The sequence below is a fragment of the Pyrgilauda ruficollis genome, unplaced genomic scaffold, assembly GCF_017590135.1.
Source record: "Pyrgilauda ruficollis isolate IOZ18807 unplaced genomic scaffold, ASM1759013v1 scaffold47, whole genome shotgun sequence".
NCBI lineage: Eukaryota > Metazoa > Chordata > Aves > Passeriformes > Passeridae > Pyrgilauda > Pyrgilauda ruficollis.
The window spans coordinates 5,157,181-5,180,263 of NW_024526266.1; the positions used below are offsets into that span (position 1 = coordinate 5,157,181).

A 23,083-nucleotide genomic window follows, 5' to 3' on the forward strand; every position below is an offset into this window, starting at 1 on the left:
GCAGCACCACTGCCCTGCTCGAGGGCCGAAAGGGGCTCCGTGTTTTAAACGCAGCGAGGCAATTGCTCGTAAGGTGTTCCCTGGAGGCCCAGGCTAGCCTGCGGGGGAGGAGGACTCCTGTCATCCCTCCAGGCAAGCCGCACTCGGTTCCGTGCCCTGCTCACACTGGCACAGCCCACGGGGGCTACACACACCACTCACTCCCAATTTGTGCTGCTTCTCATGCTGCCCCTACGAACAGTGTGGCCACAAAACTGTCCCCATAAAATTCTGCCCGTGCCAAGGTTTCCTGCCAACAGGCAGGGATGTGCCAGCAGGGAGACACCCCTGCTATAACCAAAGTACACCTTCTCCAGCAGAAAGTGGTCAAGATAACATCTTTCTACTAGTTTCGCCTCCAAAAGGGAGCCCTTATCCCAGGTGGTTCCACCTATGGGGTCTTCACCCTCCTGTGTCCCTGGAAGGAAGGAAAACATCCCCCAAGGTCACAGGAACGAGACACAGGACACTCCACGCCGCAGAGGGGATTTTTCAGAAGCATTTATTTCACTGCTGACACTGGGGCTGCAGAGGGCAGCTGCTCCCTGAGCTGCCCCGTGCTGCAGAAACATCACCCCCTCAATCACAACAATCCACGGACGGCCGGTGTCTGAACGGTGAGACCTTCCAGCACCTACGTTACACAGACCTACATCACTGGGACATTCACCTGGTAGGGACACCACTTCAAAGGACTTAAAATCATTATAATAATTATAATAAAGCAATCTACAAAGTAACACTTAGAGGCATCATGCAGAAACCGGATTACTTTAGTCTATATGGCAGCTCAGAGTTGCTGGGTTCATTGGTGGACGAGTGCTTGACTGCATTCTGCCAGTCCAACAAGGTGCCAAGTTGGGCAGCATTCCCAGACAGGACAACAGCTGTGTTTCCTATCCCATGGCAGGAAACACTTCCAGGTCACAGTTTATACATCCAGAACTACACAAGGTTTTGTGCTTGTAAAAGGTGCTGGGAAGTCCTGACACTTCCTTCTGTGACACCACCTGCTTCCTCTACCAGGTGGCAGACATTTGAGTGCAGCAGACTGCCTGAGCTGTGGGGTTTCTTTTTTCTCTCTCTCCTTTTTTTTTCTTTTCTAAATAAAACCAAAATCTGCTAAAATGTTATTCTCAGCACAGGTGGACCAAAAAAAAAAATTAAAAAAGAAAATCACATTACACTGGTGATATAGAGATTGGCCCATAAGAAAGAAGAAGCTCTATACTATTGCCCCATAATGAGTTTTTCTTCACCTACAGTTTCAACTTCCCAAGTGAGGTAGGGAGAAGGTGACCACGGGTAGAAGAGGTGGTGTTTCTAAAGGATTCCACTGTTTTGAAGTTATCCTAGTCCTTCATGTAAAGTGTTCTTTACAGAAACACTGCCTTTTCTTCACAACAACATTCAGAGTTTTGGTTTTTTGGTTGTTTTGGGTGAGGAAAGAGGGAGAAAGAAAACAAGGATCCCAGAGATGAAATGCTGGCAGTTTTGACACGTTTTGGAAGGAAAGCACAGTTATAAAAAGGAAGGAAATAATGTAGTGAATCTGCAGCTAGAAGGGAAAAATAGAGAGTGCTGACATAGTTTGCACTGTGCCCGTTCCAACAGCATTGAATTACACACCCTGTTCATGTGGAAACATACTGTCACACATACAGCTGTCAGGAGAGGGAGAGTGGACACTTAGAAACCTGGAGTTTAATTTTGCAGGAACCAGTTAATACAGAAGCCTTCCACTGCCCCTCCTAGTACTGGACAGAATGTGTTTTAAGGCATAGTTTAACATCCATTTCTTCCTAAAGCAATTTAAAGTGTAACAAGCCAGGATGTCAGACACAAAACACTCAACAGGTATTCAGACAGAGGTGAAAGCTGGTTTATGTACAGTGAAATACTTGCCTGCAAACAGGGGAGTCTTGAAAAAGAAAGAAAGGAAAAGTACTGCAGACCCAGATTCTAAAAAAGCAAACATTACCAACACAAGGAATGTTCATTAGAGTCCAGTTCCTACTAGAGCTACTCAACAGGAGGATGTACAATATGATTACGCTAAACAGCACTGATTGACTGTTCCCAGAGTGCCCCAGGAGGGGGAAGAACCTTGGGAGGCCAAACTCTGCAGTATCCCAGTGCAAACTGCCTCAGAGGAAAAGCCTGCAGTCAACAAGCCTTCACACCTATTGTTAGGCTCCACTAAGGGATGCAGCAGCCAGGTGTCACCTAACAACTCCAGGACACTCCTGCCAAAGTGATGGTCCTGTGTGGATTCTAATGCACATCCCCCATGAGCAGTGTCCTGCACACATCCACCTGCCAGGCTACTGGCTTTCCCTCTTCCATGGCTGGGCCAGCTCACAGCCACCAAAACCTCACATAGACAATCAGCATGATGAAGAACACGGCTACGGCCGCCAGCTTGGCGTACGTGGAGCGCATGTTCAGGTACTTGGCGTCCTGGCGGTACTTCTTGGACAAACTGGACAAGTTGTTGGCCTTGGAATCAAGAGCTGTTCAAGGGAAAGGGAAGAGGAGTTAGGATGAACTGAACGTTCCCCAAATGTTACATTAAGTGTACAAGTTTCTCTTGGCAGCATGACCTGTGCCCCCTGCAGCGCTCCAGGGCTTGTCCTGCTGGGGTGAGAGCCACCTGACCTGGAGAGGGGCTGGGCTCTCCCACAGCAGCACCAGCACCTGCCAGCTGTTCCAGAACACAGCTGATCCAGCTGAAACACCTGCTGCATTCACTGCTTTTCTCAGGAGGGTCAAGCCTTCCCCTCAGGACGCTCTGCCCACCCAGCTGCCCGAGGAGACAGAACTGTGTGCCAAACACTGGCCATTCCAGTACCTGACAGGGCCTCTCCTCGCTGTAAGACCTCCTCGATGTTGGCCACCATAATCCTCTGCACATCTTGCAGCTCTGTGTTGATGGAGCCCAGGTTCCTCCTTGCCCGGCTATCAATGTAGAGCTTCTTGGTTTTCTGGATGTAGGTGTCTGGAAGGAGACAGGGCTGTCAAGGGGAGTGTCACCTAGCACAGAGCTGCCTGGCTACAGGAGTGGGAACATTGCTGAAGACTACATGAAAATACTCACTGGAGTGAGGCCAAGAAACTAAAAGCAGAAAATCTGAATCTAAGGACATGCACCATTTCCATACCACTTCTCTATTCTCCTGCTCAGAACACCTGTGTCTCTAGTGCCAAGAAGAATCTGAGCTGTCAATTCCATAGGACAAGCTGCAGAGAATCCCATGGCTGCTGCTCCCTCCCAGAAAGAAGTTTCCTGACTAGCCACAGGAAGAGGGACCTCACCAAATTCAATGAAGGAATAGGGCCTGGAGACTGTCGGAACCTTCTTGCCATGCTGCTCATCAAACTCTGAGTGCAAGTCTTCCAGGTATGCAAAGGCCAGTTTCTTGGGGAATCCAGCTTCACACAGGACCAGGTAACATACTCCTTTCTCGATGATGTAGCTAAAAGAATGGCAGACTGAGCATTAGTCAATCAATTTTGAACCTATCCTGTCAAATACCACCCTGCACACCTTTATTCCTATGGGGCAATGAGAACTGGGTAAAAGAACTTCTGGTTTTCTGCGTCTGGATCAAGTGTAAACCTTTCTGCAAAGCAATGGCTTATCTTTTGTTTAGCCAAAATAAATTTTCTTGTAGCCTCAGACCCTACACCCATGCCAACAGCCTTGGGCTTTGACTTCAGCTGAACAAAAGGTGGCCTGTGAATACCATTAGCTGAACAAAATACCAGCAACAAAAGAGTTGTAAATTTGGAGTATAAAAAAGAGAACACCCTGCAGTCAGGAGGAGGGGAGCACAAGAAAGTCTGCCAGCAGAGTAGAGGGGAAGGTGGCCAACATGTCTCTAACTAGCAGCACAGCCAAGTACCTGAGGCCCACGAATGGGAAGCTGAGGCACTGAAATGAGCAGGCACACACAGGAGTTTGGTCTCAGTGTGCTGAGAAGGCACCCAGTCCCTGCCAGCTGCCCCTCTCCATTTCAGAGGGCTGGACATCCCCTTCCTCACCACCACCAGCCTTTTGGAGGGGTGCTGCTATGCACATGCATCACTACAGGGCCAGCTGGGGAGGGGTACTGCTGCTAGGTGGGCTCTGGTGACCTCATGGGCTCGCCATGGGTGGGTGTGACCGTGCCACCAGTTCTCTGGCTGCAAGGTGGGGAGCTCCAAAGCACACAGTGACACACCTGCTGCTGTGTAAAGCTGCTTGGTTTGCCCCTCAGCTGAGGGCATACGGGCCCCCTTCTCACCCACCACCAACCTTGACACTATTTAGGCTTCACTATGTCACTCTGCTGTTAAACATTCCCAACTGAATTTTCCTCCTCTCTTAGACAGTATAAAAATAAAGGCTACAATACTCCCACCAAAACCAAGGGGGTGGAGACAATAAACAGCCCTGTAAACACTTTTGAATGCTTATCTATACTCTTCAGGATGGAGTGTGAATGCTACTTTTAGGTTACCTTCCTCTGACTTTCTGCATAATGCCATTAAGCATTAGTCTGGTTAGCATAAAGATTAGCAGTGTATTAAAGAAACGATCCAGTCCTGAGGGCACTGTAGTAAAATAAGCAGCTTAAATTTTGTTAATAGACACATCAGGCTTACAGAACAACTTCACTCTGCACTGTTTTTCCAGATACCCCAGCAGGGCCATGTCCTTTAAACTAGCCATCCTCACCTTGTTCCTGGGCTCAGGAGTATCCATTTTTCTTGCTTCTATATGGCCCGTGTGTGAACCCTGGCAGCCTTCAAACAACAACAGATTTACCCCAACCAGAACAAGAAACTCCAGCTGCCATCATCCATTCCACAGCATGGCCCACGTGCCTGTGGCCTTTGGTCCTTTTTACGTTCCTCAGCTTGGACTGCATCACTTCCCTTACCCCTGGAGACCTGCTTGCCACATAGGGGTTGCTAAAGATCATCGCCCAGAGCTTGATTTAGCCACTGCCATGACGAGCAAGACTTGAGCAAATCTATTGAAATGAGGAGAACCAGTGTCAGAAGGGAATTCTGACAGCACTGCTGGAGCAGCACTCTCCAGGTGAGAGCACTCTGAGGAACATGTCCCATCAGCACAGCTCTGTTTATCTCTGCCTGGGCCAGCTGGTCCTGCCTGGAGCTCTTCAGCTGCATTTCCCACTTGCTTCTTCCTGGTGTGATATTCAGTGTGTTGGATTTAAAGTTGGTCTGGCAGCACCACAGGGAGCAAGCTCACCTCACTCTGCCCCAGATTCAGACAATTTAGTCAACTTCAGACCAGAGTTCCTGCACAGCTGGGCCTCTCAGTTTCATACATTGTGTGCGCCCCCAGGCTTCAGCACAGCACCTGCCTGCGTGTCCTCACACACGGGGCAGATGTGGCCACTTGCCACGGTTAACTCTGCACAGAGTGCAGCCAGCAGGTCTCCTGTAATCATGCTGGACATTTTGAGAGAGAAAAGCTTTATCCTGCTAACAGTGGCAAAGGCCAAGGGTTGCTTTTAAATGACAGGTAGGAGTCACTTCAGCCATTCATCAGCCAAAGGTCACCTGCTCACTGACAGCACAGCAGAGCCGTCGGTGTTCCTGTACCTGCACAGCCCAGTGCTGCTGCTGCAAGGGTGACACAGCTTCTGCAGCTGCAACCTTGGCACAGCATTTGACAGAAATCACCCAAGGGCTCACAATTTAAACTTCACGTTTCAGGAAGGCTTGGCTCTGCTTTGAACTGATGAAGCTGAAGATGTTCAACAGCACCTCAGCAAGTCCAGCAACACCCTTGGCCGTGCTGCTTCCCCCACAGAATGCTCTGTCCTGCTTTGTGCTGCCCTCAGCAGCCAGAGCTCTGATCTGGCACAAAAGATTGGTGAGCAGCATGGCCATAGGTCAGCGTTATTTTAGACTAAATCTCAAATTCCCCTGTCACCTCCCTTTCCTGCAGAGGAAAGTTTCTGATCTGAAATTGCTCTTTTCACACAGGTCCTGCTGTAATGCCCCACCTCAAACGAGGCAGAAGCAAGTGCTCTGCAGCAGCAGCTGTCAGCGGCCAGCAAAACCTATCCAGGGACTAACTCAACCCAGGAGGAGGAATACTCCTGTCCCAGCCAGGTAACCCGGCTGCTCCTTTGAGACAGCTGGCAAAACAGGCCTGCCCAAGCTCTCCCTCCTCGTCACAACTGCTGTCATTACAGCCACCACTAAGAGGCTTTGATTTCCTGGGCAAGTGTTGCCACCTTCCCAGACATCTCTCTGCTTGCATCATGGAGGTAACTCAAGAAGGGATTTACTGGGTTCTTCACAGGCTCTTTCCCAAGCTTCATAGCCAGGCAGAGCTACACCCATGCTGTGCCAAGGAGACACTCAGAAATGAGGCAGTTTTTAAAGTCTGTGAAGATTTAACTTGTAGAAAAAGCAAGAGGAAGGGCAGCACTTAACTCCAGCAACAACACCCAAAATCCAAGAGGAGATAAGGATGGCCAGGCCAATCAGGGCCATCCTCTGACACTGTAACTCCCTATCAAAGGCAACCAGAAGCCCAGAGAAAAGATTTTTTAATAAATCTCGTCGCAGTTAGCAGACATAAGACAACAAGAAAAGCATCCCCAAAAAACCTCACGGCTTTTGCCAGAGATTGCCCATCCAAAAAACTCCTGTTGCCACCTCTTTGTGCCTCTGAATCTCTGAAGAAAGGGTTGGGGTGGGAGATTTTGCTCCTGTGCTAGAGCAGAGGCCCAAAGCCAACCCTGCCCTGCATGCAAAGGCCACCTGCCCTCTGCAGCCATAAACACACACCCAGGCACAGGGAGTCACCTGGCACTGAGGGATCCTGCTGAGGTGGCACCGTGGGGATCCTGGCACACTCCTGCCACAGTGCACAGCTCTGCCTGGAGAGCTCACCTGGCACCTGAGCTCTGAGACTTCCAGCAGGCATTCCTGTCATGGCACAGTTCTGATTCCTGGCAGGATCCTGACTAAGTGCTCAAGCATTATTCTGCCAGGTAATGGCATGGCACAGAAAGAGGCATTTCCCTCCTCACACACAAGATTTCCTGCCCTCCAGGGACTGCCAACTCCCCCTCTGTTCACCCACCTCTCCACCTGCCCTGCCTCTAAGGAGTAAGGACGTCTGACCTGTGTAAGATTTCCTTATTTCACAGCCATGCTGCCTTGCAGGAGTACTACTGGAGAATGCCAAAAGTGCTTTTAAGTTGAGAGCTCCCAAAGAGTTAAGGAAATTAATTAAACACACCCAACAAATCCAGCAACAATAAGGCTGAATTTACTGGATAAGAAAAAGAAATCTGTCGGGTATTAGAACAACAATAATAGAAATATTCAGAGATGCTCAATGTGCTTGTGAAGCATGAAAGCTGAGCTCTCACAGGGCACAGAGAGGACAGTCCTGGGCAGCAGGAGCTCACAGTGGCACTGCCACACTGGCTGTACAAAGACAGACCTCTTTAAACACAAGGCACAGGCTGCCCAGAAGATGCAGTGAAGGCATATCAGAGTGCAAACACACAAAAAGGCAGGGAGAGAACAGCACCTGCACTGTCTGCAGCAAAGGCACAGCCGCGAACCTGGACGAAAACCAAGGGCCAGACACCCGTGCCAAGCACCGACAGCTCACACACTGTCCCTCTGCAGCAGGGCTGACAGGCAGCCCCGTTTCTAACAAACCCTCAGCCCGACTCAAAGAGCCCCGGGCGGTTCCCGGGGCAGCGGAGCCGCGATCCCCGCGGCGCTGCCGGTACTCACTGGAAAGCCATGGCTCCCGCCTCCAGCGTGCATCTCGTCGGGGACTGCTCGTTCAGCTTGCGGAAGAGCTGCTTCGCCTGGCTCTGGTACTGCTGCAGGTCGCGGCCTGACTGAGGAGGCAGGGAGGGAGGAGAGCGGGCTGCTGGGCCGGTACCGGAGACACACCGGCGGGGCTCCGGGGCTGCCGGGACCGGCCCGACAGCACCGGCGGGCTCTGTCCGTCCCACCCGCCACCACCGGGAGGCAAGCGCCGGTGCCAGAGCCGCCTTGCTGTGAGAAGGGACTGCGCGGCTCCCGGTAGGTCGCCCCCCGCCCGCTCCTCACGGACGCACCGGCCCGGCCCCTCCCCGCCCGCGCCCCGCCGGCCCCACCTGCTCGTCTTCTTGCATGGAGGCGGCGAGGGGGAGCCCGTCCGCCACGCGGGCGATCATCGTCAGCAGCACCATGGTCGCGCCCGCCGCCCGCCCTGCCACGGAGCCGCCCGGAAACTGCCACCGCCGCTTCCGGTGCGCGGCCGCCGCGCCGCCAGCACTTCCGCCCGCCCGTGGGCAGCGCTGCCGCCCCGTGCGCCTGCGCCAATGCGAGGCCACGCCCCCGACGCAGCCACGCCCTCTTCGGGCGCCCCCCTTGGAGCAGACGCGGCGTCTCGCACGGCCACGCCCACCAGGCTTCGTGTGACCACGCCCCCTCAGCAGCACCGCCCCGTTCAAGTCGCGCCAAATAAGCCCCGCCCATCGCTCCTCCCCCCGCGCGGCCCCGCCCCGTGACGCGCCCCCCGCGGGCGGGGCGGGGCGGTGGCGGCCCGGCGCGGTGGGCGCGCGCCAGGGCGGCGGGCACAGCCATGGCGGCGGCGGCCGAGCGGAGCCGCCTCAGCTTCCCCGGCGGCACCGGGGCCCTGGGGCGGCCCGTGCCTATGAACCTCTTCGCCACCTGGGAGATCGACGGCTCCAGCCCCAGCTGCGTGCCCAGGTAACGGGCGGGCGAGGGCGCGGACCGCACCCCCTTTCCTCCCCAGCTTCGCGGCTGCTTCCTCGAGCCCCGTTCCCATCACCTGTGCGATCCTCCCCGCAGTCGCACGGCCCCTTCCCACCGCTGCCGCAGTGACGGGCACGGCTCCTCCCGTCCCTTCCGCGGCTTTTGGGATGGTGGCGGTGCGGGACCCCCGGCCCTGCGGAGGGCGGGGGGCTGCTGCCGTGTGTCAGGTGTGTGCGGGGTCACCTTCGCGGTGCGGGTGCCCCGCAGCCCCGGCGGGCTGGCTGCTCCGGCACGCTGTGCCGCTCGCCCGGCCCCGCCATCCCCGCGTTAACGGCGCTTTGCCCGGGCAGTGCCCCGCAGGGATGGGCTCGGGGTGCGCATCCCTTCTCCAGTGACGGTTCTTCGCCCTCTGCCCGTCTCCCTCTGTTTCCCGGCCTCTGCTGTGTGTAAACACGCGGCCGTGCTCCCTGCCGCCGCTGGTTTTAGCCCGCATCCAGGCATTCCTCTTAGCTTTTATAAATGTTGCGCTCTTCAAGCCTAGCTCAGAACAGAATGCCTCTGAGGATTTAAACGTGCCGGAGACAAATCTTTGAAGCGCTTCTCTTTATCTTTGTTTGTTTGTTTTGTTTTAAACAAGGGCATAGCGAGCGAGCAGAAAGGAAACAGAGTCATCAGGCTGACCTGGCAGGAACGTAAAGCTCTGCAAGCTTTACAAACCCCCCCAAATCCCTCTGTCTTCTGCGCCATCCATATAGCAGGTTGGACTTGGTGGCCATGCCCCTGTATTGCAGGGACGAGTAACTATCATAAACACTGTAGTGATCTGACATCGTGGGCAGGAAGATAGAGGGGTAAAAGCAAACCTGAGGCGTGCTATTCCAGGTAATCTGGGTTTATAGCAGTTTATCTGTGCTAGCAGCGCCTCGGGAAGCAACTTTTTCAGCTTGTGTCTCGTTCAGCCTTTCTTTTCTGCAACGGGAGGTCTTGGAAAGGCTCTGGCACCCGCGGAAATGTGCCCTCTTCAAGGAGTCCCTTTGCTGTGGAAGTTGTCGCCTGGATGGGAATAGCTGGAGGAGCAGTTGGTGCTTTGTCATTTTTGCACTAGACAAGAAAGTGTCCCTGCTCCTGGCAGCGGGTTGGACTTAAATGATCTTTAAAAGTTCCCTTCCCACCCAAAGCATTCTGTGGTTCCAGTGAGATTGGCACTGTCCCTGCTGTGCGGAGGACATGGGGGCTCTGTCGACAATTCTCTTCACTGCACCCTTTGCTACAGGAAGGCAGTTGGGTTTCCATCCCATCCAACCTTGTAACAGTGGCTGTTAAACAAATAAAAGCCCAAATGTCCGACTGTCAAGGACTTTTCATTCTGCATTATCATTTATGCTGATACTTGCAGATCTGCAAACGAGCTCACAACATAGCCTGCTTGTTTGCAAATCTGTAGATGACCAGAAAATGCACTGTAAGGACACTGACCCTGCCTTGGTGTGGCAGGGGGTGGGGAGCACAAGGGTGGGTGCTGGGTGCTGGAATTGTGGAGGACAGCAGATTGGAGGCATCTGGCTGAGGTGCCTGGAGGAATGTGGGGAATGCAAAGCACATGTGGATATCTGGGCAGGTGGGGCAGAACTGGGGTTTGAGGGAGAAAGTCTGGAATTGCTGAAGCAAGCTGTGAAGCAGGGGATGATGAAAGTGCTCAGATTGCCTGCCCTGAGGCAGTGATGGAAGAACTGGGGCATTGGGACCTTGTAGGAACAAAGGTTTTGTTTGAGGGACTTAGGTGTGGTGGTTGGTCCCTTTGCTCTGGCCCTGCTGTTGCCCTTACCTTTGCTTGCTCTTCCTGGGTGCCCTTTTTCCCTCGAGCCAGGGGGATGAGCTCCATCCAGCTTCTGCATCTGCTGCTGCCAACCCTATGAACCAGTCTTTCCACAGATGGGGAGTTTTCTGCTGGACACAGAGTGCACCCACGGGCTGGGCTCAGGCTGCAGCTGTGGGTGCTGGGTGGGTTTGTTAATCCAAAGTGAGGTCAGGAGCAGCTGAGGTTGCAGGTTCTGCGGGGATCTTGGCCCTGTGGCATGGTGAGGTGTGTGCTGGGCAAACACCAAGTTCTGCAGCAGTCAGTGCTGCTGTTTCATATCCCTGATCATCATGCTTTGCATTTCATTACGGGCTTTGCAACAGACCTTTCTGTTTGAAAGGAGTTTGAAAACCTTTGAGTTATGCCACTGTCTCTGCCTTTTAAATTTATATGTTGAATTTTATTATGGCACAATGACATTTAAGATTCTTTAATCTTAAAGCAAGAGGTATTAGAATGTAGTCTTCTGTGTGGGAAACCATATCCCGAGAGAGCTTGTTGTCCCAGCAAATGTCTGTTGGGACATGAGAGGCGGATGTGGAGGAGAGTGGGCCTTGCTGTGTGGTCAGACACTGTGGAACTGCCTTGGCCTCTTCTGAGATATTCACCAGTTCCCTTCTGGGTCTCTGTTGGCAGGACAGGCTTTCCAAGTGGAGAAGAGATTTGAACTTGGCACAAAGTCAGAAGATTCACGAAGCGAGCGCATGCTTGGGGAGGGAACGTTGCTTCCTTCCCTTTTCCTTTTGGTTCAATAAATCTTAGCCCGTTTCTAAAGTGTTTCTCCTACTGTGGCCTGGAGCAGGAGGGGCTGGGTGGAAGCAGTGCCTGGAGTGGTCTGTGCCTGCACTGCTCTAGGTTGTGTGGGTGTGTGTGTGCTTCAACACGCTCTGGTGGGTGATTTACTGAAAGTCCACTCAGCTTGGGTGCGGTGTCAGCAAAATCTGGAAGGCTGCCTTGGTGCATCCATGGAGTTTCCTTGTGTGAGAGGGCTGTGCCTAAACTTAAGGAAGAATAGTGGGGAAGACTCGTGGTGGTGTTCTGCAGCTGTGTGCTTAGTGTGAAACATGAGGTGAGGTGGTGTTTTGCATTTGTTCTGGTTTTTCTTACTCCTCTGCCATCTGCAGAAGTGATTTTATGACTTATTCTTCAGCACACGTAGCTCCTGGGAGGTTTGACCATAGCATTTCTGAAATGCAGCTACTTTCTTTTAGTCATCCCAGAAATGTGACTCAAAATGTCTCACTATCTGGGCGTATCCACTGCATACCAGAAGGGAGAGATGCCACCTTCTCCTGCTGTTTCTTTCTTCTGTGCACTGAAAGACTTTCCTTTGAGGAAGGCTGCATTATATAAAGTTCTCCCTACCACCTGTAAACATTGAGAGTGATCTTCTTGCTGTATGGCAGCAAGATAATCAACACTTTTTCCTCACACTGAGAGAGTGGAAGTAGGAATTGTCCTGTGGGTTTTGGTGTTGGTTTCTTTACCTTCCAATCTTTTGATGAATATGTGGGTGTGAATGGCAGGATGCAGTACTGTCCCATGTTGAAGTAGTCTCATGAGGAGATGGCACTATGTGGAGGTTGTCCAGAGGTAGAGAGGTCTTTGGGGGAAAGGTCTGTTGGAAGGGTTTGCTGAAGCAAGGCAAGGCAGCAACATTCCCATTTGGAGTGGGTTTTGTTTCAAGCTACTGCCTTAGCTGTCACAAACTTGTAAAAGTTGCTGCTAAGCTTTGAACTGTAAAGTGGATTGAGAGCAAGCTGGATGTGGAGCAGGTGTGAGTCCCAGGGGATAGAAGGAAGAAGTCTGTGGGACAGACCAGTGCCAAGGCGCTGCTGGAGGGCTGCTTTGCTGACGGGGCGCTGCCTGAGCATTTCTGCGCTGGCTCACCTCTGTAGCTTGCCTGCTGGGTGAGGAAATGCAGAGGGGTTCCACACACATCCCCTGGGCCCACAGGAGGCTGGGTGTGTAGGGATGTGACTGCTCAGTGCTGTGCCATGGCCGTGTAGCCCTCGGACATTCACAGCGGCTACGGACATCCCCGGGGCAATGGAAAGCGATGGGGCGAGATTTCGGATTCAGGCTGCTGAGTGGATCCTGACGGTGTGCTCGTGCCCCAGGCTGTGAGCTCCTCTCTCTGCCAGCTCCCATCTTCTTCCACTGGCCTCCTGTGAGTTGCTAATGAGTTGCAGAGGGCTCTGTGAGCGTGGAAAGGTGACAGCGCTGCAGATGTGTGACAGGAGGGACGCAGTGAGGACTGCTGGAGCATGGAGCCACTCCAGCAATCTGCAGGTTTGCACCCATACTTGGTAATTCCCTCTGCTAGCAGAGTGTTGAGAGGCTTGTGACCTGTGTGAAGTCCACAGCTGACTCTCCCTATGAGGATTTGCCACAAATTCACTCAGAAGTGGAACACTTTGCCCTTCGGTGTGAAGGATGCATGTCTGCACTGGGAATGGGAACTTCTCCTGGCCAGTGAGAGCATGTTCTGACCTGGCTTGAGCAATGCCAGCTGTGCATCATATCATCAGAGAAAGGTGAACAACTTGCTAGAGTAATAATTATGATCAGGTGATGCTATGCAATTAAAAACACTTATTAATTCAGGTAGGGAGAGACATTAATGTAACTGTATCTTAAACCTTCTATTCTGTCGGTATGCTAGCATTTAGGAGAGAACTCTTTCTGGTTAGGATAACTGCTGGCACATTCATTGGGAACTGACAATAGATTTTCAGTACATTTGGAGCTAGGAAAATGTCTAATTACTCAGATGACTAGGTACATTTCAGAAGTGCTTATTTGGAGGCTTTGTTTTGGCTTTGTTTGAATAGCATGAAATGCCTAACATTTTACCTCGAAGGGCTATTGAATACAAATGAGGGCACAGGACAGGCTTTAAAAATATCACTGAGATGATGCTGAATGTGTGAGATGCATGAGGAAAAACATCTACAACTGAGCAGTGGAGATAAACTGCTTGGAAGAAAGTGCAGTGGCCAGAACCAACCCTTCTTCTTGGAGCTAGAACATCCTATTTCTCCTCCTCAGTCTTTGGGGAAGAGATCAAACCCGAGGGATGCCTAAGTGTTCCCCATGTAAATCCTATCACTTTGTATGATCCTGCTGAAAGTAACTTGGATGCTTGTATTATTGAGTGGAAGTGTTCTGTCTAGAGGCTGAGTGGTTTGTTGAAGTCAGAGTTCCAGTGACACCTGTTTTGAGTAATTTTTAAGGTGAAGCTTGTGCATGTCAAGAACAGCTCTGAAACAGATCTTAAAATCTCAGTGCTGCTAGCCAAAGACTCTGGATGGGATTTTACATGGTTTTCACCTGGATGCTTTGTGCATGCCCAGTGCAGAAGGGTGCTGGGAATGGAAGGAATGGGCTGCTCTTTTGCAAGACCTCTTTCCTTGCCTTCCACCAAGTGAGGGTGCCCAAAGCATCTTCCCCTCGTATCCCCTGGCAGGTCTGGCCTGTGTTCCTACAGCCCTGCTTGGCAGGAGGTGACCCTGCAGCTGCTTGTCCAGGAAATAAAAGCTCTTGTTAAATGAAGCTGTTGATGCTCCACCTTTCATCATCTCTGAGCAGGCAGACAGTTTCTGTGGCAAGCTTGTGGCTGTATCAAATTAGCTATGAAATGATTTGCATAATAGATTAATCAACCAGCAACCAAGCATCCCTCTTTTCTGCCAAGAAAAGAAAAGCAACAACTCAGCTGTTACAAGAGGCCATTATGTTCCTCGCAACCCTTAATCTTTCTTTTTTCCAAGAGTGCTCCGTGTTTTGGCCTCACACAGGAAGCTGGCCTGCTCACTGCCTTTATTTGCGTCACATCTTGGCAGCTTTTTCCAATTCTTTTGGGCCAAATTTTGCCACCGTTATGGTGACCTTCTAGGGAGGGTATTTCCTATGGAATTGGTGGCTGGCTGCCAGACGACTCTGTGTTGCCAGGTCCTCTATTAGCTTTGCCTTTGCATTGAAATTCCTCTGGGCCCCTTGAGCTCCTTCAGAATTGACCCATTTCCTTGGGAAGTTGGGGAGCAAGTCACCTCAGCCCATAACTGTGAGTGGGCAGGAACTGGTCACTGTGGTTTATTTCTCCTGTGTTTCTATCTCTACATAAGCCAGCAGTATGGTACAGCAATCTGTACGGTCCTCCTGCTGCTCCAGATGTGACATCTGTGTGTCCTTGCCAGGCTGAAGGATGCCCGGTCAGTGCTGGGGGGTTTTCAGTCCGAATGGATCCTAACGTGCAGATGATAAGAGGCTTAACTGGCTAATTGAATGTGATAGCGTGAAGCTTCTCTCATGGTGAGGTTTAATTGGATTATGATACTGTACAGTGATGTGGAGGCTTGCAGGGCATGCAGCCAGCTTCACTAGGAGAGAGTGGATCCTTGCTAATCGCTCATTTGTTTAAAATAATGAATTGCCTGGAGAGCTCTGATGGGCGTGCTCTGCTTGCTGCAGCCAGTATCCCTGGAGAGGGGATCCCTAAAAATCTAGGGGCTACCACACATGTAGACCCTGTCCTTGGGCTGGTGCAGCAGTGGTGGAGAGCCTCCAGGTGAGGAAGAGACGAGCTCCTTCTGTTGGGAAAACAGATGTGTGGGCTCTGTTTGTGTGCTGGAGTCTGGAACGCGTTTCCTCCTCTAGACCCACCTCAGCCTTTCCTGCAGCCGCTCTGTGGCTGTGTCACTTGTCACAAGCTGTGCCTTTCTTTTGAGGTGGCCTCCTTGTTCCTTCTCGCCTAGCAGCTGCCAGTCTGCAGGCCAGGCTGCCTTCCAGCACGCTTACTTGCAGGGCAATAACTATTTTTGATCAGGAGCTCAAATGCTTCCCCTGCCCCAGTGGGAAAGCAGTCTAATTTTTAAAGTATGGAGAAAAAGTAGAACTGGGAGCAGCTTTTGTGTGCTGTGAATTTTGTTTGCTGGACGCTCTCATGTGCATAAAGCAAAGCTGGGCTCTGCAGGCCAGCCAGTGTTCAGGTGCTCACCTGGCTCAGGGTACGTGTGTTTTGGGTGCAGTGCCTGGGGGTTGTGCGCTTTATGGAAGTCACTGAGCTGCTGTTCCTGGCAGTTTTTGCACTGGAAGTAACAATGTTTGGTTTACTGATGTTTCAAAAGGATTTGAAATGTGCATGGTTGCTCAGATCTGATTTCAGAAGAGTTGTCAAGGAAAATAGCATTTGTTCTCCTGTAAGCAGATGGATTAGCATAAAATATCAGCTTTGATGTAGTGTGAAGTGTGCTCCTCATCCCTAGCCTTTGTACTGATTTGGAGAGTTAACTGTTTGGCTCCTCAGGGTTTGAATGGGCTGGGAAATGCCCCGAGGATGGTGTGTGCTGCAGGGAGCAGCACCTGGGCACTGCAAGCTTTTCATTAACTTGTCCTGTTTCTTGCTGTGGCTCATCCAGACAATCAGATAAATGTGATCATTTGCTGTTTCTGGGAGATGGCAGCTTAGCCACTTTTCCCGCAGTGCTCTAACGTGTGGGACCTCCCTCCCCGGGCTCTAGTTTGGTGTAATGATAAACCCGTTCCCCTCTCCTGCTTGTTTGCTTTTTTGGCAGTCAGGTGCTCTGGAGCCTGCAGAAGGAAAGTGAAAGGCAATAGTCAAGGGGGAATGGTGGTGTTTAACCAAAACCTACATAGCTTGCAGGTCCTTCTGGACCTCAGGAAGGTAGTTGGTTTTGATCTAAAAAGGAAAAAAAGGGAACAAACCTGGTGATCCAGGGTGATCTTTTAAAATTTTTTTTTAAAGTGTGTATTGCTGGGGAGAAGTGGAGGTTTGAAGGTGGGAGGCTGTGAAGGAGCAAGGCATGAAGGGTATGCCTGTGTGTGCAGGGTGAAACATGTTCACTGCTCAACAAAGCACTTTATTTTGCTATTTAAAATCTGAAAAAGACACTGTCTGCTTTCATCAGATCCCTTTGCTCTGTTGAGCTCAGTTGTTCAAAATCTTTTCCTGCTCTTTTTATTTTTCCACAAAGCCATTGCTGTGCAAGGGCTTGGAGGTGCTCCTCACTGCTGGTAAATAAACATCATGTGCAGGAGAGGAATTGCTAAAGGCATCTTTACCTCTGCAGGGGACACGTGGAAGGCTGTGAATGGAGACATGGGAAAACCGTGGAGCTCATAACGTGGCTCTGGCCTGTGTTTCGGACTTTCTGGTGCAGGGCTCTCATTGATGGCTGAAACGAGCTGCAGCTTGCACATGCGCCTGTCTGGTACGCGTTTCCCAACAGGCGCTAGGCCAGATCTAGATATAGAGCAGAGAATAACCCCCATGGGGAGATTCTTAGGAAGCCTTATCTATATATAGTCCATATAAGTCTGTATCCCCTTTCTGCTGAGAGGACAGCCTGCCCTGGGAGCGTGGTTAATGCGGACACGCCCCAGCTTCTGAGAGCCAGGCAGAGATCCACGGGATCACGTCTGCCGTGTCCTGGCTCCCACTGCGCTGGGTGGCACCGGGAATGCTCTGCTGAGAGCCCCAGCTGTGCTGTCCCGTGCTGTGGTGGCAGGCTGGTGGCACGCTCCTGTGGCCAGCTAGGCTTGTCCTGTGTGGGAGCACGCGGCAGAGGGAACAGCTGCGGGGCTGGGACACATGGTTGGTGCGGGAATGATGGTGTCTGTGCCTTCCAGCACGCTGCTCTGCTGGGTGCTCTCATTAAAGCAATGAGATTGTAGCTTGGCAGTGACTTGTCATGAAAGAGCTTATGCAGGGTTTTCGTGCCTGTGCAGTTCTCTTTCTTGCAGCTGTTTACCAGGATGTTCTGTCAGAGGGACCTGCACGGACATTCTGCTGCTTTGAGAATGAGAAGCAATTTGCAGTGCTCAGCCCACCTGCAAAAAACCCTCAAACAATAAAACCATGAGCAGGTGTCTTAGATCAGAAGTGGGAACACACAGTGAGGTGGACAAGGTGCCCTTTCACACAGCAGTGTGGTCTCCTATTAATTTATGTATGGCTTCACCATTAGGATGTCTGAGGCCATTCACAGCCTTCCTTTCCATTTAGTACGTGACTTTTCCAGCTGGTGCACCACTGTGTTTCCTAGCTGTCCTGGCAGCTGCTGAGTGCCAGCCTTGGAGGAGCACGGGCTTCTTTCTACTGCAGAGAGTTTGCTGCCCGCTTAGCAGTTCTGCAGCACATCCTGAAATCACAGAAGTGAGACTCTGGGGAGCTTTGCACCAACTTGAAATGTCAGTGAACAGCTCGCAAGGTTCTGTTGGACCAGCTGGAGATGTGGCGCTCTCTTTGGATGCATTTGGCTTTGGGATTGTGGGCCTAGGTCTTCAGAAAGCAACCCTACTTTCTACGCTGGAGAAACAGATTTCTTTCTCTTTTAGGGAGCTGGTCTGGTGGTGTAGCTCCTATGAAAGTCATAAGGTTGTTGGAGACATCTCACACGATTTTACAAATATAGCAGGATCGTTTGAGGTCACTCAGTCTTGAGTTTCTTCAGGGATTGCACACTTCAGCTGAAGGCTGTGCTGGAACTCAATTTGATTGCTTCTGGAGGGGCTGTGCTGAAAATGGGTGTCTAATCTCCGTGCAGTCCTGCAGACTTCCCAGATCTTGTGTGTGCAGTGTTCACTTCAGCTTGTTGTGCATGTCCTGATTTCACTGCTGCCTCAGCCGTGTGACTGTGGAGGTGTGTAACAGAGACAGATCCTTGCTGTTCCTAGCAGAGCAGTTGTGGTCCCTGTCTCCCAGCATCAGGGCTGTCTTCCTACTGTTCCATCTAGGCAGTGTGTGTTTGGGGGTGTAGGACACAAGCATTTACCTCTTCTGCCAGGTACAGCAAGGCTCCAGCAGTTTGCTCCCTGAGGAGCTCTCTCGGGTGTGTACAGAGCTGTTGTACTGTCCTGACACCATCCAGGTGAAGCTTAGAGGTGGCTTTTACCTGCTCCTCCGAAGCTGGTGTGTCTGGTGGCTTTTTGTAAGCTACCCACTTGGGCTGCTGCTTGCCAGCACCTTCTGTCTTGTGCCAGTGCAAGCATTTGAGAGTTCACATGGTAAAGGATCATCAGGGTGGAGGTTCCCTGGGGACAGAGGTGAGGAGGTGGGCTGTGCTCAGTTGGATCAGTTCTCTGCTGTGCCTTATATGATGGTCCAAATGGTTGTGCAGGTACAGTCTGCAGATGAGCATGGAGCCAGTAACTCCCTTAACCTAGCACTGCACCACCTTTCTAATTTGGTGCAGTTTCTCTTCGGGCCAAGGAAATGACTTTGAATGGCTGTGGGAGGAGAAATACAGCCCCTAGTTTAGAGGCTGGTGTTGTAGCTCTGTGCTATAAACTCTGGGTGGTCCGAAGGCTTGTTTGTGTTCTCCAGCTCGGGGCTGCTGCTGTCAGGGCTGAAGAGATGGTTGGAGTGGAGGGGCTCTGGTTTTGGCCCTGGTGGGAAGAGGGCTTTGGGAGCTGGGCTCTTTGCGGTGAGATTGTCAAATAGACACTTTCTAACTTGAGTATCTGACAGTGTAACCAAAGCCACTGGAGATTGCTGGGGATGTAACTGAATCTTTCACACCGATTCTTATGCAAATTTAAACATGCGCTCCTGGCTTCCAATGGGACACCTACAAATACAACCGGCTCCGTTCAGAAATCGGCATCTGTGCCGATCTAGGTCTTTAATTGCTTGTGGCTTTCTAGTCAGGCTCACAGAACTGCATCTGTGGTGTTTTCTCAGTGCTGTCCTTCCCTGTACACGTGAAGTTTCCCGGTAGATTTTGCCTAAGTCACCTGTTCTGGGGTTTGGTGTGTTTGTTGTTGACACTGCCCATTGCCACACTGCTCTGGCTCAGGAGCAAATGAGCCTGAACGTTTCAGTGCTCTTTTCCTCGCTGATGTGTTGGGGCTCATTAGAGGTAAATTAAATGACCTTGAGGTCTGCAGAAAATAATTTTGGTCTGTTTAACACTGAGTGCAAATCATCTTAAGTTTCTGTCCAGTAAATCATCTTAAGTTTCTATCCAGTAAATCTATAACTGTGAGTTGATGAGCCCATTAAAAAAGTATTATTTATTGGGGAAGATGGGTGTCTGCAACCTCCTGGTGTCGTTTCGAATTCAGGCTTGTTTCTTTTCATACATGTGCCACGTGGTAATGGAGCAGTTGGTCAAAACCATGTGGACTTAATTTCTTTAAAGTACAAACAGCCTAGAAATGTTTGTTTATGTACAAAATAATCTGCCAGCGACTGTAAGCATTTCCATGTTTCTGCAAGAAATGAAGGTAATTATATAATCAGCAAAGATTCATATGGCTTAACTTGTCTTCCATCTGGCATTAGTTAAATTGATGTTTTCATCTGCATGACCTTTCAGGGTGGGGAGAAATTATGAAAATGGAAAACATGGCTGAAAAAGACCTTCCTTGCACATGTAGCCCATGTAACTGCTGGAACAGGTCCCCAGAGCAGCCCCTGACAGCTGCTGAGGGGAGCACCTCTCTCTTTCCCCTCTGCTGTGGCCCATGTTACTGAGTAGGTATTTCATGAGCTTTGAAGTGGGTGGTTTTACTTGACTTGAGGAGTTGCCTGTCCTGTGTGCAGTCCTTCCCCAGTGCATGAAAGTATGGGCAGGCTAACTAGATTAACTACAGCAGGAAGAGCTTCCTTCTTAAAAGAAAGCTATTGTTAGAGCATCACTTATCATAAATCTATAACACTTCTAATCCTGCCCTCCTCCCATTTCCGCTCTTCCATCTGCCTGCTGGTTTACAGTTTGCAGGGTTTGCTCTGAGTTTCTGGGGGCTGTCCTGCAGCCTTTCCCCTGTGGTCTCTTTGTCTCAGATGGACAGTTTTCAGCATCAAAAGGATCCCTCCAAAACGACCTCTTTAATGAAAATATATCTGCGTTCTTTCTTGGTGGTAGAAAGATGATATGCTGCTTTCCCGATCAAGTTGCACCCACTGCCTCAAAATGAAGGATTTGCAAGGAAAGCTGAGAACTGCAAGAACTGGATCATATATATTTCATGTTGCTAGTGGCTTGTTAGGGGCTGAACTCCCTTTTATTTGCTCTTCTACCTTTTCCCTATGCTGTGCCTGAGAGTGTGCCAGAATTCAAGGTGCTCCGATTTCTTTCAGGCTGGGGGGATCAGTATCTTCTTTCTGCCATGATTCTGCTTTATTTTGCTTAATAGAGCTGAAGACCATTAGTGTAGACTTTGCCCTTGCTTCACAAATAGAGTGTCTCCAGGTACTTGGATAAGCTTTGCCTGTTCATGTTCAGTCCCAGTGAGGATTTGAGACAGCCACTGGCAGATACCAAAGCAAATCAGAGGATTTTTTTCCTCCCAGCATGTAGCATTCAGTAGCTCAAGTGTAAAGCTGCTCACTAAGACAAAACTTTGGTGGCCCCTTACCCTTGGCCCCGGGGGATGTGCCTGAGGATCGGAAGCCTGGATAGTGATTAGTTCAAGCAAACACATGGAGCTTTTTCCAGGGAGAAGGGATTTCAGAGCTGGATTTTCTCAGTTCAGCCTTCAGTCAGCATGCTCCTGATTTCTGACACCTAAATGGCAGGTCCTGCTGGGTGTCTTTAAAAAAAAAACATTTGTAATAAGCTTTTATTGTTCATTCAATTGTTTCCTTGTTCCAGGATGTTCCTAAATGTCTGAGTGGCTGTTTGTGTTCCTGCTGCAATTGCATTCAAGTCCAGCTTTCTGCTGCTGGCCCCTTGCTGTGCATGTGTGGAGAGCAAAGTGCCCAGCTCTCCTCACTCATGCTGATGCATTTGGACCACACATCTGCCTTGCCTGGCTTTGCCTGCTTAGGTACCATTGCTCTCCTGCAGTTCCAGTCGCCTGATTGCTGGTGTTTCCACCTTTGCACAGCACTTGGGATCCAGGGGATCTCTGGATTAAGAAAACAGTTGCACCCAGGTGCTGGAGCAGAGGATCTGGTCTGGAGCTGGGTTTTGGGTAGGTTTAGCCCGACTCCACCAAGGTCTCTACCACGTGCTACCTCCAGTGTTCCGTGGTATGTCCTTCTGCCCTGGCCTCTCTCAGCACTGCCACTGGCCCCTGCTGTGGCTTTCAGTCCCAAAAGCAGAGCAGAACGGACAGCAAACCTGCCTGATGAGCATCAGCGAAGTTGTACTGTTCTTCACAAGCGTTCTGAGGAGGACTGGAAAGGTGCTTTGTATTTTGTGTACTCCTGTCTTATGTAAACAGCTCTTGTCAGGAGAGCAAACAGGACTCTCGCTTTGCCTGGCAGGGTGCTGGGCCCTGGGCAGGTGAGGCTGCCACCACGGTGAGCTCTCAAAGGTGCCTCTTGGCTCTTGGGTTTACACAACTCTGAGGTTATTTCACTGTGCTTTGATTTGCATCCACCAGGTTGTCGTATTTCACTCTGGCGGTGCTCAGATTTGCTGACGGTTTGTATTTTAGCTGGGAAAAATGCCCCTTGTTGGGATTCTGGTATGTCTGTATACAGAAAAAAATGTTGAGTGGGTGGGAATAGCTTCCAGCAAAATTGTATCAGTTTCTTGGAGCTCTTTTGTTTGGTAGGAATTCCTTTCTTTTCTCTCCCCCTTCGCCCTGACAGCCCACCTCTTTTCTTCAAGGGCTTGCTGAGGTATAATTCACAATTGAGTGATTGAAGTGAAATATGCACAGCTGCAAATACATTTTTAAAATGATACTTCATCGTTAAAGCATCTCTCTGACCAGATTGGCAGCTTCAGTGGCTATCAGGGTGCAGTAACAAAAAGGATTTTGTTGAAAACACTTGACTTTGATTTTTACCAAGCTCTGAGAATGTATTGACCACTTGCTACTTTTGAGTGCAGATAGAAAGTATCTGGAGCAGGGGAGATCTATGCTGGGGAAATAGGTTAGATGTGTCCCTGAGAAAAGGGGATGTAGCTGAGTTTTCTTTTGCTCTCCCCACACTGTATTGTGGAAATCATATGACAGCTGGGGTATGATAAAAGACAAAAGTTAGAAAAACGCTACATGCTGCAGCTTTCCTTTGCTGTCCCATTGAATGGAGAATTTTTGCAGCTCTCTTTCCCTCTTTGGATCCATCAGATGCTTTTGTGATTCCTTGCTTTTCTTGGAGTGTGACAAAGCCCAGGGAGTGGGACTGCAGGCACGCAGTATCCTGTTACAGTCACAATGGCCCAGTGCTGCCAGGATTTGTGTGGGACTGCCTGAATCTCAAACAGACCAAGATCCAACATCTGTTTATCAATAAAGTAAAGGATTTATCAGTATCTAGGACAGCTCAGAAGGCTTGAATCAGTTTAGTGGCAGAATTCACTGTAGTTTAATGTAAACAATTCTCTAATATCTGGAAATTCAACATTTTGTCTTGTTTCCTGCAGTTCCTGACTCTTGAACAGTGAATTGAGGCTCCTCTAGCTTTTTTTCCTCTGTTCTCTGTCCTCTGCCAGCAGACTGCTGCTG

At 50.5% G+C, this 23,083-nt stretch overlaps 2 protein-coding genes across 9 annotated transcripts in view; one reads left to right on the forward strand and one right to left on the reverse strand.

Annotated features, from left to right (window-relative positions):
- Positions 1–525: 525 nt before the first annotated feature.
- SEC22B (SEC22 homolog B, vesicle trafficking protein) lies at positions 526–8,377 on the reverse strand. Its single transcript, XM_041478872.1, has 5 exons — positions 8,193–8,377; positions 7,822–7,931; positions 3,355–3,515; positions 2,891–3,037; positions 526–2,552 (listed from the first exon to the last, which is right to left on the reverse strand). Exons 1-5 carry the CDS (start codon positions 8,265–8,267, stop codon positions 2,398–2,400), a joined length of 648 nt encoding a protein of 215 aa, XP_041334806.1. The 5' UTR covers positions 8,268–8,377; the 3' UTR covers positions 526–2,397.
- A 229-nt stretch (positions 8,378–8,606) lies between these two features.
- The window catches only part of PACS2 (phosphofurin acidic cluster sorting protein 2), a 76,669-nt gene continuing 62,192 nt past the window's right edge, over positions 8,607–23,083 (forward strand). For all 8 annotated transcript variants that reach the window (XM_041478952.1, XM_041478953.1, XM_041478954.1 and 5 more), the window contains exon 1: positions 8,607–8,790. In XM_041478952.1, coding sequence (XP_041334886.1) covers positions 8,663–8,790 — 128 coding nt within the window. In that variant the 5' untranslated portion in view covers positions 8,607–8,662. The remainder of the gene's footprint in view (positions 8,791–23,083) is intronic.

Excerpts from the sequence above, each read along its gene's own strand:
- SEC22B (XM_041478872.1), bottom strand. The coding sequence starts at position 8,267 with ATGGTGCTGCTGACGATGATCGCCCGCGTGGCGGACGGGCTCCCCCTC. Across the intron at positions 3,038-3,354 it reads CTATTCCTTCATTGAATTTG|ACACCTACATCCAGAAAACC; the intron begins GTGAGGTCCCTC and ends GTCTCCTTCCAG. Across the intron at positions 2,553-2,890 it reads GCGAGGAGAGGCCCTGTCAG|CTCTTGATTCCAAGGCCAAC; the intron begins GTACTGGAATGG and ends TCCCTTGAACAG.